At 39.5% G+C, this 16,759-nt stretch overlaps 1 protein-coding gene across 1 annotated transcript in view; it reads left to right on the plus strand.

Annotated features, from left to right (window-relative positions):
- Positions 1 to 6,371: 6,371 nt before the first annotated feature.
- SMC5 (structural maintenance of chromosomes 5) overlaps positions 6,372 to 16,759 on the plus strand; it is a gene marked incomplete at both ends in the record, with an annotated part of 59,508 nt that continues 49,120 nt past the window's right edge. The window contains 2 exons of the mRNA XM_084238764.1: positions 6,372 to 6,580; positions 11,847 to 11,988. Coding sequence (XP_084094890.1) covers positions 6,372 to 6,580; positions 11,847 to 11,988 — 351 coding nt within the window. The remainder of the gene's footprint in view (positions 6,581 to 11,846; positions 11,989 to 16,759) is intronic.

The following is a 16,759-nucleotide window of genomic DNA, read 5'->3' on the forward strand; positions in this document are numbered from 1 at the left end:
TCCATGATTTCTTAGTCATCTTTACAAAGTACAGTCATGAACCACTTAAGGACAGCTTATATAAAGTTCCTATCAGAGCTTAGTTGTCTAGTAGGATATACCATCTAGGTTTGTGTAATTACATTATGACATTGGCACAACGATACAATCTCTTAACATTTCTCAGGATGTATCTCCAGCATTAAGTGATGCATGGCTGTCAAGTCCCCTTCTAAGCAATGAGTATTTTTCATTATTTCCTGTCATTTGTTTAAAAATTATTCTTCTTTTAATTTGCAAGACAAGATCATGTGCATTACCCTATTTTCTATGTTTGTAACTTACAGAGAGCAGGCTCCATTTGGTGAAGAGGAACAAGTGGGGACCTGGTAAGGGAGCATCTTCCAGGAATCAGGAATCAGGTTGTACTGCAATAGCTTTCCTCCCCACCCCTACACTTGACCCCTCCAACAGGGGTTGTTTAAAAATTTTAATCAGATCATGTCCCTTTCCTGCTTACAATCACCCAATGGCTTTGTAACAGGGTTTTACTCAAAAGATTGGGCAGTACATTGGACCATGTGGCTAAATCAAAGATGGCGACTGAGGCCACTTGGCGTGCTCTTGTAAAATTCAGAGGTTCTTGTTGCTAGGACTTTGGGACTTTTTCTGGTAATCTCTACTGTCTCATTAGCATTTCTAAAGGCAATAATGGTTCTTCAGTGGTATGTTGCTTTGTCTTTGGCTACTTCCTGCTCTTTGCCTGATGCATTTTGCCAGCCAATTGTGGAGCAGTGGTGTTTAAATTAGCAAATGTATGCCTGGGTGTTAAGTGCAAAGTACTCTTAAGCAGTAACTGGTAATTGCTGGTAGCATTCATGGATTCTTGGAGATAACTTAAATTTTTGCAAAGTCTGGATCAGAAAAATTAACAATATTTTGTCTGAGTCTGAAAGGATTTGCTGCTGTGAATTTTGTCTACACAATTTGTTTTGGGCATGTTTGCCATTTTGAATCCTGGATTTGTTCAATTGCTGGTGTAAGACAAAATTCTAAGTTTCTGCTTCCTACTGAGGAAGGTCTGTTATGAAAAGCACTCTTTAGGGTGCATCATGTAACTATACCAGGTTTTCATACCTGTGTTGTTGTTGTCCCTCCCTAGTGTGGGGGAGGTGTAATTTGTGCTTAGATATTTAATCTGCTCTTTCAGCTTCTGTCCCAGAGTGGCTAACAGAAGTAAGGAAATGACTCCTTTTAATTAAAAGTTAATTACTGATAATTTGATTTTGCTTTTTCAGGTTCTATTCCAGGAAACCCAAGGATTGCCTGCTTGGTGGCTAACAAGAGATGACTCCTTTTGCTTAAAAGTTTACTTTTGCTCTTTCAGCTGCTGTAAGAGAATACCCCAGGATTGACTTCTAACAAAAAGTCTTCAACACTGAAAACCCTAAGGTGATAAACAAGGTCATGTAACTCTTGTGGTTAATAAAACTTTTCCTTCCTATTTCCAAAGTCTTAGGTTTATAGGATGACAACTGAAAATTTTTCTGCCAGCAACACTCCACATTTTTTTTTTTTGGACTTTGACATTTTTTTTTCTGAGCCTATGGAGTAAAACTGCAGTTACATAACATATTCTACGTGGCATAACTAAAAAAAAACTGTCTTTGTCTATATGTTGTAGTCTGTATGTCCTTGTGTCTGTCTTGGCCTAGAGAGGTTGAAAAATTGGTATACATGGTGCCCATAGACGTTGGGGAGGAGAAAAAAAAAAGTCTCCAGTTATAAAAAAAACTAAAAGTTATGGTTTAATTGTCAACATTGTACTACTAAACTAAGCCAGTGCCTTCATAGAGATTAAATATTGTTGTTTCTATTACTTTTCTGATATTTATGGCAAAACTTCCCAAAAATCTAAATTCAAGTACAAATTTGGTAGCCTGTCATTTAACTGATGCAAGGAAATTTTGTGGAACCTCAGTAGAGCTCCTGAGACACTCCACAAAGTTTCTCCCTTTCCTCCTGGGAAAGGCATTAAATAAATTTGTTCTATTTGACTTTTACCTAATAAAGTAAAACTGGAAGGGAAGCATTGTCACTTGGGAAAATGGTAAAACTTTGGTATGTACAAAATGTTAACAGTAGTTTTCTAAAATGTGTATAAAAAAAAAAACCTCTCAGTATCTGGTATGTATGTAAATTGTCAATGGTGATTGTCACCTTGTAATATTGTATAATTCAATTGTTTCACATCTACAAAAATTGTTTCTAAAAATATAGGGAAAAAAGGTCTCAACAAATTCCTATTGATGGAACTGTTGAGAGTAAAAAACTTTCCTACAAAGAACTAAATAGACCTAAAAATACACCTAACATTTACTAAGGTTTCTTTGACATAATACTAAAAATTTTTTTATGCATTCTGTCCTGAATCCGTGTAGTTTTTGTTTTGTTTTGTTTTGTTTTGAGTAACCAGGATCTGCAAAAAGGTTGCAATTTTTTTTCCAGCAAAGCTAACTTGTCACATTTTCTCTCCCCTTAATACCAACACAGCATACAAATAGTGGTAGTAATTTTGCTACTTATCTTAAAGTCTGTTTTTACATAACTTACATAGGGATTTTGTCTGTTTTAACAAAAAAATTAAACGTAAGTTTAATTGTGTGGCTTTGTGTGGAGTTCTTCCAAAAAGTTGAAAAAAAACTAAACCAAAAAAAAAAAAAACACCTGTTTGCCTTGTTTGTAGGGTTCCAGAGACCTCCAAAGAAGGTGAGGAAACTTGCCTCCATTGGCAGGACTGAACAACCTGGCCAACGAAAATGCCCTGGTACCCTCAAGAAGAGAAAAGCCCAGGTGGAGTCTAATAAGACCAACTTTATACCTAAAGCCTACATCGACTGAATGCCACTGGTTCGCTCTGATCCTGTGTGGAGTATTTCAACAAAGCCGACTAAAAATTACTATTAGTTATTTTCTGCCCTGTAATTTTATGCAAAAATAAAAAAATGGTTTAAAAATAAATTTAATTTACAAATTTTTACTATGCTGTTAAAGTTTGAAATCAAGGTTAAAAAAATTCGTTTTTACATAAATTAAACCATTTTAACATATTTTCCCTGTAATTTTAATATATTTGCTATCTTGTTTTAGCCAATGCTCCAATTTTTTTTCTTTTGGCTTAAATAATGGACTATTTTTAAGTAATAAAACTCATACTGGACATTCATGGACAATGCTGCTGACTAATTGTTGCTTCTCTTACACACATTGTAACCCTAAAAAAAGACTGTCTCCTAAAATTACACCATAAAATCTGTGCCACCATAGATATGGTGGAATAAAAATTAAAAGGGGGGATTGTAACAGGGTGGTCCCCAGGAAAGGGGGAGGTTCCCTGCCCCACCCAAGGGAGGGTGGAGCTGAGCAGGAAGAAGAGAAGCTGAAGAAGAGACTGAGGAAGGAAGGAGCAGGATGGAGCCAGAAGGAGACCTGGAGGAGGCGCATGGAGCCTAGAGACACGTAAAGAAACTGCGCTTGTCTTTTGGTCGTGGACTGGGTGACACAGATGTGGGTAAGACCCGTGGGGAGGTGACAATGGCAGCTTTTATCTTGATGTTGATTTTGCTCTTTTCCTTCCGGGCTTGTCCAGTTGTTTGTGACCCTTTTCTGTGGGTCCCCACTGGAAGATGCTTTAGACTCATGGCAGGCTTTGGGGCCTTGTTCTGGGCCAATCCCATTTGGATGGACTTTTACCCACGAGGGGACGGGTAACTCTGGATGCTTCATTTAGAAACTAGACTCTTTGCCTTACCTGTATTGTTTCCTAGTTTTATTAAAGTTCCTTCCCATCAAAGTCTCCTATGTTTTGTGTTGATGCGGCGGATGGCAAAACCCATTTAGAATAGGCAGGTTTGCGGGGTTTGGGCTGCCCCTCTCCCTGTCCTATAACAGCTTCCCATTGCTTTTAAAATTCAGCTCTGCTGCCCTGGTGTGAAAATAAAGGAAAATCTCATTCAAAATGGAGTGGGAGGGTCAAAAGGGGGAGCTCACAGACCCAGCAGGAAGAAGGGAGGGTTTTCCCTTCCCTAGCAACTAAGCACTAACCAATGTTTGCAGCCAATGGGAAACTGCCACAACTTTGAGCTCTTGCTCTCCAATAAGCTTTTGTTCAAAATAACCCTCCCCAATTTCATCCGAATCCTAATAAAAGCTGACCTTTCCTTGTCTGTTGGAGTCTCCTATAGCTTGCTAGTCCTTCTAATTCCGGAAAAACCAATTTTGTTGCTAAAATAACTGCCTGTTTTATTTTTGAGGTGGACAATCATTCCACTGCAGCCACACTAGCCTTCTCATTGTTCCTCAGAGATGTCACTTGTTCCCACCACACAGCATTTGTCCTTGTGTCCGCAATTCTTTTTTCATTTATGCACCTGACTTCTTGTCCTCCAGGGTTTACCTCAATCCCTGCCTCAGCCAGGCCTTCTTACTCCTCCCCCCATCACATTCATTGTTTTATTTTCTTTATAACATCTATCACAGCCTGAAGTGATCCTGATCATTTGTTGATTCATTTGTTCTTTTGCATCTCCTACACTAGAATTTTAATTCCGAGACATGCAAACTTGACTGGCTCCTTTATTGTCCTAGTCCCAACCTCTTGCAGACTAGACAGTATTAGTTGGGTGAATGAAGATCTCCACGCACTTTATCTTTAATGCAGGGTTAACTAGATGAATGTGGGCAGATTGACTCAGATGCCAGCACATCCGAGCTCAGGGATTTCTAGATGCCTCGGTAGGAGGAAGTCTTTATAAAGAATTGGGGAACTAGGGCATGGTGAGTCAATGAGGACAGTCTACACCCCGTAATCTTCCCACAAGTTGGTGAGCTTGTTATAGGGCAACCCCAATATAAAATGGGTTGCCTGACTGGTGGGTCGTCCTCACCCACGCGCTTAAAAGGACTTATTAATATTTAACTGCAGGCACACACAAAAGGTTAATAAAAGGTTTATTTACAAGGGAAAGGGGAATCATTTCCCCCTAACTGTTAGGGGGAAAAGGATGTCCTAAAGCTATTTCCATACAGGCTTTGTGGACTCCACCCCCACCCCAGGCCAAAGCCAAAGACACTGGGAGCTCCAAATCCCATCCCCACCAAAGGGAAGGTAGCTGGGAACTGAGGGTGGGGTTAAGCAGCCAGGTTGATATAAAAGGCAGACACGTGGGCTTTGGGGGAATCCCCCAATTTGTCTCTCCACCAGCTCGCAGCGTCTGGCCAGCTCTGAGAGTGACTTTGGGTTTCCAGGTCGTCGGATCGGGTAGGACGCATTAAAGACTTTATTTCCCTATTTTCTCCGTGAGTTGTACATTTTCCTTATTTCCTTTTCCCTTGTAAATAAACCTTTTATTAAACTTTTGTGTGTGCCTGTAGTGGAGTATTCGTAAGTCCCTTTTAAGCGCGCGGGTGAGGATCCACAGCCAGGAACCCGTTCAATATCGGGGCTGCTCTATAACATAACAAGCTCAGGAGAGAGACCCAGCGTTGCTTTAAGAAACAAGCAAATGGTGCAAGGGATTAAGCACCACACTGTGAAGCGTTATCCACAGCCTCTGCAGCATGCATTAGATCCCCAGTGGCCAGGGAGTAACCCACATGCGCAGCAGACCTCTCCTGCTTCGCCCGCTGCTCCCCTCAGCAGTGTCTTCGGTCAGTCTGCCTGCTCTTCCCCATTCTGTCTCTGGTGGATCCTCTCACCCACCCACCCCCATCTCTGGCCTGTACCCCAGCTCTTGCATGCATGAAAAAATATTAAAAAAAAAAAAAAAAAAAGGAAGAAAGAAACAAGCGAAGAGCCAATGGCAACTTTTGTTCTATTTCTGACACCGGGACCTGAAAGCCAGCGACCGGCGCGTCCCGGTGCAATCGGGCGTGAAGCCCGGCGACGCCCACAGGCCTCCCGGCCGCCCGCCCCGCCGGCCCAGTGCCCCAGGCGCCACCACAACTGCCTCCACCTGCTAGAGATCCGCTAACTCGCGCGCCAAAATGGCTTTCAAATACTAAATACAACTGACATCTTTTTACGGTGCGAAAAACCAAAACACAACTGAAAAAAAACGCAGAAACGGCCGGAGAAACAGGCCCCGTCGCCAGGCCCGGCGCTCTCGGCCCTCAGGCCGCCTAGGCCGCGGGCGACGCGTCGCGGACGGTGGGAGCGAGGGAGGGGCGGGGCCGGGCCGGCCGCTGACGTCGCCAGGCGGGCACTGCGCAGGCGCCGGGCGGGTCGCGGGTGGTGTCGCGTGTGCGGCAGTTCGCGCGGGAGCCGGGCGCCGGGGCGCCGGGCGGCGAGTCGGTGGGCACGGAAGCCGTTGCGGGCCGGAGAGGAGGCCAGGATGGCGGCTCCGAGCAGGAAGACGACGGCCCCAACCCCCCTGGCTTCCAAGAGAGCCCTCCCTAGAGACCCGTCGTCAGAGGTTCCGAGCAAGAGGAAGAGTTCGGCCCCTCCGGCCCCGCCGGCCCCGGCGGCCCCGCTGGCGCCGCTGCAGTCGGCCGGGCCTTTCGTGGAAGGCTCCATCGTCCGCATCGCCATGGAGAACTTCCTGTGAGTGGCCCCGAGGCGGCCGCGCCCCCGCGGGCCTGGACGCGGGCTGTGTGCGTGGGGGGTGGGCGGCCGGGTGTGTTCCCAGCTTGGGGTTCTGACCGTGAGTTCGTCCCGGCGTTCCCGTGAGGATTTCCACTCTTAGGCCGTGGAGGTGGACGTGTGTGTGAGTGTGAGGTGGGCTTGTTCCTTCCGTCCAGGTTACCCGGAGGGGTCGTGTGGCTGGCTTTCGGCCCCGAGCCTCTGCGCACTGGGAGTGGGGGTATAGAGGGAGGACAGGGTGTGTAATTAACAAAACTGTGGGCCCCGGGGACTCTGGAGCAACAGTTTAGTTAGAGTAGCACTGATGCTATGGCAGGTCCGTCAGGCAGTTGCCAGGTGGACAAAGATGGTGGAGGTTCGAGTGTACAGGAAAATTAAGGTCAGCTGTCAGTTTGGGGCTTCCCAGCAGACACTAGGCCTCTCCAAATCCAACTTTCTCCCCCGGTTTCTTTTTTCTTTCTTCGGACAACTGATAATCACCGTAATTATTTCCGAATTTAGTAAATGTGTGTTACCACAAATATTGCGTACCTGTCTAGCACCGTAATCATGGAATCAAAGTCTTTTTAAAGCTGACAGGTAGTGGCTGAGTGGCAACAATTGCAGGGACAATAGGAACATGTTTTAAAGCACTTATCATGTGCCAGGTACAGAAAGAGCTCTGTTTACATAGTGCTCTCATTCTTTCCTCATAATAATTCTTTGCATTTTCTCCATCGATGAGATAAACTCAGGCTTATGCAACTTGTAAATTAGCTGAATTGCTTTTTGAATCCAGATCAGGTAAAAGAAATATAATCAGATGAAATAGGGAGCATAGTAATGTATTTATCCAGATACCATGGGGCACAAAGGATGGGATGATGTGGTTAATTTCATCCAAAACTGTGAAAAAGGATTTTGTATAGGAGGTTATGAAACTCTTAAAAGAGGTGGATAGCAGTGTAGACAGAAAGAACTGCCTGAAACAGTTTACTGTATTTACGGAGAGTCAGTATTTCTTGAACATGTGTGTGAATATGTGAATAGGTTATATTGAAGAGGTAGATATTATCGAGCCTCTGTTTACTATGCTAAGGAATTCAGACTTCATCCAAGTTTGAACAACCTTGCGTTTTAAGTAGGGAATGACATGTAATTTATATTATGCTGGAAGCTGTGTGAAGAATGTCTTAGAAAGGGTGCAAGATTGGGAGGCAAGAAGATGTTTACCTTATGAAGGCAAGAGATGATCAGGTTTCAGCGGAGTAGCAATGGGGAGGTTGGAGCTAAAAGCAAAGAGATTTGACATGTTCTAGCTACAGATTAGTTGTCAAGAGTGAGAGTCAGGGAGTGCAGCACTTTTCTCTTCTTTGTCTTGACTGTTTGGTCAGATATGGTGCTATTCAGAAAAAGGAGCAATTTGGTCAGAATAATATTAAGTGCCTTTGGATCCTGTTACTTGAAGTTTCTTGTGGAGCATTTAAAAGAAATATTTAACAGGTAATATTTATAAGGGTCTGGAGCTTATAAGAAAATGTGAACAGGTGAGAGATTTGGAGATGGTTGTGTATCAGTGACTGTTTAAGGTTGAGAAACAGTTGAAATTGCCCAGAAAGAATTATAAATAGGAGGAATAAAAGCCCACAGTCCTGGAGGAACAATTAAAGATGCCAACAAGTAAGGGGCATCAGAAGAGAAACACACAGACTGAGGAGGTACTATTCAGGAAGGTAAGGAGAACCCTTGGGAGAGATTACCAAAGCCAAGGAAAAAACATTTCAAAAATATCACCTGCTATATTGAAGTTAAGTAACAGCACTGAATAGATAATAATTTAGCATTTAGCATTTAGGAAATCTTTGACCCTTTGGTGAAACAGTGGAAGCAGAAGACTTTGCAAGTCACATAAGAAAGCAAAGCATAGAAGTGAAGAGGAAAGGAAAAGATAGCCGGAAAGTGCAGAGCTAGGTGAGGTCCTATTTATTTTTATTTTTTTTTTTTTAAAGATTTATTTATTTATTTATTTATTTATTTATTTATTATTTATTTATACAAGTACTGGGTATAGTCAGAAGCGCGGGAGGGTGAGAGAATTCACCAGAGCCAGAGCGGGGAGCAGAGCAGGCAGAAGGACCGAAGTACACTGCTGAGGGGAGCAGCGGGCGGCAGGAGAGGTCTGCGCGCCATGTGGGACCCTCCTCTGGTGGCCAGGGAGCAGCCGGGGATCGAACCAGCGCTGTAGAGGCCGCGGGCAGCTTCTCAACCCAGCGCTCAACCGCTGCGCCACCGGGGAGGCCCCCTATTTATTTTTATAATGACAAGAGTTTGAGGTGTGGGAATGAAATAGGAAGGATAGGCTTAGGGGATCAAAATCACCTTGAAGAAACTAGTCAGGGGAACAATCAAATGGGATTGGGAACAGAGGGAGAGATTTCTGTGCAGAATGATATAATGCAAAGACTTGGAGAAAGAAGGAAGTGCAAGATAATCAAAAAAACTTCATTATAAGTAGAAGTTAGAGGCCTGATTAAAGAATAGGGGAAGAAGGTAGAATTTTTTTTAAAAAAAGATGCTAGAGCTAAATTATGAAGGGTTTTGGTTCTTTTTTTTTTTTTAAGATTTATTTATTTTTATACAAGAATTGGGGTACAGGCCAGAGATCCAGGGGGTGAGAGGACCCACCAGAGACAGAGCGGGGAACAGAACAGGCAGACAGACCGAAGTACACTGCTGAGGGGAGCAGTGGGCGAAACAGGAGAGGTCTGTCCTGCCATGTGGGTTTCTCCCTGGCCGGCCGGGAATCGAACTTGTGCTGCAGTGGCAGCGTATTTCTTCATAGGTTGTGTCTTAATCTCTGCGCTACCAGGGAGGCCCCTCAGTTCTTTTTTTTTTAGCAGGTGACAGGTTTGCATATCTTACCAACATGATTTGGTGATGATTTGCATGATCGGGGTAAGTGGAAAAGGTGAAAATGGTAGAATCAAAGAGGATGCTGAACTAATGTCTACGTTTTTAATTTAGTCAATGGGATAAATGATAACATTCACTAAGAAAAGTAATTTTGAGAAACACAGTGGGCTTACTGTTGAATATTTTAAATTTGAGGAGACCGTCATGGGATAACCAAATAGTTACTGAGCTGATCATTGCATGTCTGAGTTAACTTTGAGCATGTACATGCTGCCAAGGCTATACGTAGTACCTAAATATAGACTAGGAGGGAGAGGGTTCTCTGGTAATTTCTCTTTCGGGGGCGCTTAGAGAAAATGGAATTTCCAATAAACAAATTGTAGGGTTTTTTAATGCAGCAGTTCTGTATTTGGCAGCTCTTCTTGTTAGTAATATCTGTGTGTGTTTGTTTATAGGCCAGAAGTTTTCATACTTTTCCCTGTTTTTTATTGTTTTTCTTAAAATATCAGTTGCTTCACTATTTTGGAGAAATGCATACAGCAGGAAATTCAAGTATAAATTAATAGGGCCTTTCATGTATTGAGATTAAGAGGTTCCAGATCAGGAAATTTTTTGGATGTCTGAAGTTCCCAGACTGATTTCATTTTAACCACTATAAAGGGTTCCTTTCAGACTCAGCTGCTAACAGAACAAAGCACCTGAAAGGATAAAGTAGATAGGTGCTGTGTAGAAATGTGGGCTTGGAAAACTGCTAGAAAATACTTCTCCTTTATTACCTATATTTATTTTTATTGATACCTGGCATTTCAAAATTATCAATTTCTTTAAGAATTAAAGGTGAGGTCTGCTTGGTTCAGTTGTTTATATATTTAACAGGTTAGTGGCAGGCTAAGCATTTATCCTTGGGGAATTGGCAGCTAACTGGAATAGGACCTTCTAGGAATAGGACCTTCTTTTTTTTTTTGTTTTAAATTTTGAATTTTATTTATTTATTTTTAAATAATAAATTTTATTTTTATATTCCCCCATACAATTGCAAACCCCCCATTCTGACCCCAATCCCTCCCCTCCCGGCCCCCACGCCCCAAAAAGTGTCTCTGGTTCATAGTTTTTTGTTGATTTTGATTTTCACTTTCTTATAGTTATTCATTTTCCTGGTCCCTTATTTAAGTTTTCTAGATTCCTGCTATGAGTGAGACCATCCAGTATTTTTCTTTTTCTTTCTGGCTTATTTCGCTGAGCATGATTCCTTCCAGCGCCATCCATGTTGCTGCAAATTGCATGTGTTTATCTTTTTTGAATGCTGAGTAATATTCCATGGTATATATGTACCACATCTTCTTGATCCAGTCATCTATTTTTGGGCATTTGGGCTGTTTCCAAAGCTTAGCTATTGTAAATAGTGCTGCTTTAAACATAGGGGTGCAGGTGTTCTTTGGAATTGATATTTCTGTGTCCTTTGGGTAAATACCTAGGAGTGGAATTGCTGGATCATATGGAAGCTCTATGTTTAGTAGAATAGGACCTTCTTAATGCTTTCAATTCTGGCTATTCAAAGACAAGTTAGAAGACTACCTGAGTCAGATTTTGCTTCATATTTTGCCTTAACTATCCCTTTGGGACAGTCTATTAGTATATTGATAACTAATAGCCTAAGAAGAATTAGATATTACTGTTGCAGGTAGTTAAGTATTCTGGACAGTTAGATTGCTGGTATGAATGTAACAAAAGTACTTGATAGTAATTAATGAATTCTTGTTTTTTCCTACAGAAATAAAATTTATTTAAACATAGACTAACAATAGACCCTGTTGTATATTTTTTCTTAATAATAAAATGAAACTATTGGGTTATATGTGTGTGTACATACAGGTCAGATTTCTAATTAGAATTAAAATAATTTGGATTGTTTCAGCTATTAAAATATGAGACTTTGCTACTAAGAATTTTAATTAGAAATATAAATGTAAAATTGACAATTTTAAGATGAGTCATGGCTTACAGAAAATTTTTTTAATTATTTGTACAGTAGCATTTCTATGTATTGTAATTATTAAGAAAAGAATAAGTAATATGAAACTGCTTAATTCAACGGACTTACATTTGAAAGGGTTATATAAAATCTTATTTTCCCACTGATGTTCTTAGTTAAGATGCATTATCACTTTTTCATTTCTTCCACTGATTACTTCCTCTTGTTTATTAACAACCTATAAATAATATTGCATTTGTAATTTTAAGGAATTTGAGGAAACCTTTAGAAAATGATCATGTAAAGCAGAAAAAATATTCTTTACTTATCTCTGCTTTCTAATTTCTCCCCTTTACAATTCAGAACATACGATATCTGTGAAGTATCTCCTGGACCTCACTTGAATATGATTATTGGAGCTAATGGAACAGGGAAGTCCAGCATTGTGTGTGCCATTTGCCTTGGCTTAGCAGGGAAACCTGCTTTCATGGGACGGGCAGATAAGGTGAGTTAACATAAGTATTGATAGTTTAAAAAAAAGAAATAATCAGAGCTGTGATTTGCTTTTTCCAACATCTATTAGTATATCTCAGTTCTCAGGTATAGCAAATGTTTAGTGCCTGAATATAAAGAATGAACTTGGCAGGTAGAAAAGCTGGGAGAGTCCATTTCGAGAAGTATTTTGACTATAGGGAATTCCTCAGTATGTAACACTTGAAATCTTAGAAATAGTACAAATAGTACAAATGTATTGGTGGGTTTCTGGAAAGGTGAAGTAAATTTACCAAAAGCAAAAACAAAATTGTGTGGATCTAAATAAGGACTTAAGCAAGCTCTGAATTTGCTTCCCCAGTGGCATTTGCTTACATCACACTTGAAACCTGATTTGGAATTTGTTGCACATAATTTGAGGGGTTAGTGACACTCTAAGGTAGGGAAGGCCTAGAAGATAAAATTAGAAACCAAGTATTGTGTATAGTAGAAAAAAACACCACCATAAATTGGGGCGATAGGGTTAATTATCTCATTATTAACTCTGAATACAGAGGAAACAAAAAGAAAATTGTACTTAAGAATTCTTAACCGCAGCCTTAAGACATGTTGGGATCAGAGTTCCTATTATCTGTGTGGCCTAAGTAGCATAAATTTTAATTTTATTAGTGCAAAGTGGACCCAGTTAGTAATATCACCACCTAGCAGTAGCAAATGTAGATCCTCTGATCCTCTAAAAAAGGTCTTCAGTCCAGTTCTCAAAAGAATTCTAACACTTAAATTCCAAAAAAATTATGAATCTATAACTAAAAGTCACAAAACATAAGAGGAAATGAATCACAAGAAGTAAAAGCTAACAAAATGGTAGGCTGTACAATAAAACCAAGAAGGCTTGACGATACAGAATACAAACTAGAAATATTTAATTTGTTTAAAACAATGGAAAGATGCAACTATAACAAAGGAAAAGGTAACAAAGATCAGGTAAATTTGAAAAAAATCAAGTAGAACTTAAATATTATTTGAAGAGAAAAACTTCGTGAACAAGAAAACAACAGCAGACTATTTGCAAAGAATTTTTGAGCTAAAATACTTGAAGATTTTTCATAAAATGCATTGCAGAGATAGGAAAAATATAATACTGGGGTTGAGACATGATAGGTAAAGGAAGATAATACGGTATAGGTCTAATTATCTCCAGGGGAGATAATAGAAAAGGAAGAGATCATTTTCAAAAAAAGGCTGGCTACAAATTTTTCAAAAACATAAAAAACTAGAATCTTGAAATTGACAAGGCTTCATTAAGAAAAATGGAAAGAAGGCATAGACACATTTTAGTAAGTTACAGAAATACAGTGGTACTATAGTCTTAGAATGGGGGCAAGAGGGAACATAAAAATAAAGCCTGAGATCCTCATTAAAAGGACTTTGAAAGCATATGATTTAGGAAAAAGGAAAGTGACCTCAGAAGGAAAATCTGAGATGTAAGAAGAAATGAGGGAGGGAAAAAAAAGAGATAATGTTGAGGGAAATTATATAACGTGGAGGGAAATTATATTCAGGCTATATAAAATAAGTTTAAGTCAAATAAGATAGAACAGTTGTACTGCTGGACAACAGAGAGGACTTGTTCAGTTCAAAAAAAGTCTTTGGATTTGTATTGCTGGGAGGAAATTATAATTAACTTTTAGTTTATTAAGTTAAATATGCATGTTAAAATTTCTAGGGTAAATCACTAAAAATGTCAAAGTATATAACCTTCAAGGAGAAAGATTAAAAAAAAAATGAATGAGGTAGATAGGAAGAGGAAAAACAACCACTGTCCCAAAAAACCTATAAGAAGACTTGAGATGGATGAGGAGAAAAGAAACGAATATAGGCAATTAGATCATGGTAAAAAATGCATGCAATAATTATAAATGGTCTAAATTCTTATTAAATGAGAAAGTGTTAGAGTAAATGAAAAGTTCATTTCTGTTGTTATTCACAGTAAGTATATCTACATTAAAAAGCTAAAGAAAAGTTTTAAGTGAAAGGGGGAAAATGAATTAATTATAAAAAAGGAAAGGCTTAGCTGAATACCAGGCAAAATAGACTTTGAATTAAAAAGTACATTTAGAAATAGTTATTTTCATTAAGTATTGATGAACAAGTCAGGTGAACAAAAAGATAATTCAGTATTCAGCTTGAATTCACATACTCTAGCTCCAAAATATATAATAAACTCAGCAGATCTTTTATAGGGCTTTAACAGATCCATAATCATATTGAGAGGTCTCAATAATAGATAGATCAATTAGATAAAAAATTAGTAAGAATACAGAGGACTTGAAGAGCAGGTAAGCTTAAGCTAATGGGCAGGTTATGAACACGGAACTCAACATTTGTATAGCATACATTCATTTTCAGCACAAATGGATCATTTCTGAAAAACCATATATTGAGGCATAATGCAAGTATCAAAAAAAGGCAGTTGGTACACAGACTATATTCTGACTACAACACTGTTAAGATTGAATAACAATACCAAAAGATTACTAAAATTTTCCCATTTGTTTGAAATGAAAACTATACTTCTGTGTTATAACATAGGTTGAAGAAAAAAGAACAATACATGTTTTAAATTAAGAACAAATTAATAAAATAATAAACAATGATAAAAACAAAACAAAAATTGCCCTTCAAAAAGACTGATGGATTCAGTAACATCTAAGAAGATAAAGGGGTGGAAAATATAAAAGGAATGAAAAAAGCAATAGTTAAGATGTGTTATATTGTGATTACAGACAACCCCAGAACATAACTGGTTTAAATATACAAAAGATCAATCCTTGTTCTTGCTACTTCGTGTAGGCCCTTTGGTACCTAGGCTAATGGAGTCTTCATTTCAATACATGCGTGCCATAATTGCCTCTTCAGGGGGAAGGGGACTGACTCTTAAAATTTCCTTCAAAAACTAGAAACCTGTTTTTATACACACATTTCACTGGACACAGCAAGTCACAAGCCCACAATTTGCATTAGAGATAATGAGCAAGTGCTTTAAGGAGAATCAGTATATTCATGAACTGATCTAATGACTATATCAGGACATTATCAAAATGCAGCGGAGATTTAAAAAATAAGAGAATGTTGTGAACAACTTTATGCCAGCGAAGTTTAAATTTTTAAAAAGTTGTGACAGATTTTTATAACTATGTAAAATCAAAATTTAAATAGAGGGGTCTTCCCGGTGGCGCAGCGTTTGAGCACTGGGTTGCGAAGCTGCCCGCAGCCTCTGCAGCGCCAGTTTGATCCCGCAGCCGGGCAAGGGTCCCACATGGTGCGCAGACCTCTCCTGCCACCCTCTGCTCCCCTCAGCAGTGTATTTCTTTGACATTCTGCCTGTTCTGCTCTCCCCTCTGGCTCTGGTGAATTCTCTCACCCTCCCACGCTTCTGACTGTACCCAGTGCTTGTATAAATAAATAAAAATAAATCTTTAAAAAAAAATTTAAATAGAAAAAAATCAGCTGTTAATTTTCTAAGTACATCAGATGAAGACAATTATGGATTAGTTGTAACAGCAATAATTTCCTAATTGAAAGATTTATTTATTGTATTTATATGTGCATACAAGAATTGGAATGTAGGCCAGAGGTGCGGGGGTTGAGAGGATTCACCAGAGACAGAGTGGGAAGCAGAACAGACAGATCTGAAATACACTGCTAAGGGGAGAGTGGGCAAGACAGGAAAGGTCTGCAGCACCATATGTAGGTTAGCTCCCTGGCCAGGAATCGAACTCAGAACTTCCTGGCTATGGCACTGAGACTTAACAGCTAGGCCACCAACGAGGCCCTAATTTCCTAATTTATACAGAGAGATGACTCTAGGTATCAGAATCAGTCAGGAATAGAATGAGATTACAAGCTAGTCTCACTCATGAGTATAGATGCAAAAATTTCAAGAGAAAAGGAACATTAGCATGCTGAATCTAATAACAAAAAATACATACTATAGCACAATGAAATAAAATTTATGCAAGAGATTGAGTATTAGAAAAAAAATTAACATTACATTTTAAAGAAGAAAATCATCTCAATAAATAGAGAAAAAGCTTTCTGTTAAATTCCACAGTGATTTATCTTTGAAAATTCTTTGCAATTTAGGAATAAAAGATTCTTTTCTTTGCAGTTGAGGTATAATTAGAAGGGAACTTTCTTAATTTCATAAAAGTTAGCTGAAAATATATAGCAAGTTCAGGAATAAATCGAAGTTACTCACTATCACTACTCTTCACCATTGTACTGCCAAGTTCTAAGTAGAACAGTAATGTAAGAAAAGATAGTTGCTGGAAAGAGAGAAAGCTGTCATTTACAGATTATGTGAGTGAGTGTGTAAAATTCACAAAAGCGTCATCAAATAAGTCTTATGCACTAATATGTAAATTTATCAGGATTGTTATACATAAGATTACATAACAAAAATCAATAGCATTTCTAAACACAGACAACAAAAAATGCAGTTAAAAATAGATACATTTACAGCAGCAACAAAAGTCCAGATTATAGCAAAAAATAAAAAAAAAGAAGTGTGGAAATTATAAAATTTTATTTAAAAACATTGACGTTTGTGGGCTTCCCTGGTGGCGCAGGTGGTTGAGCGCAGTGCTGTAAAGATGTCCACAGCTGCTGGAGTGGCGGGTTTGATCCCAGCCAGCTGGCAAGAATCCCACATGGTGAAGCAGCCCTCTCTGGTCTCGCCCGCAGCTCCCCTCAGCAGTGTATTTCGTCAGTCTGCCTGTTAT

Source organism: Talpa europaea (assembly GCF_964194135.1).
Source record: "Talpa europaea genome assembly, chromosome: 7".
Classification (NCBI taxonomy): domain Eukaryota; kingdom Metazoa; phylum Chordata; class Mammalia; order Eulipotyphla; family Talpidae; genus Talpa; species Talpa europaea.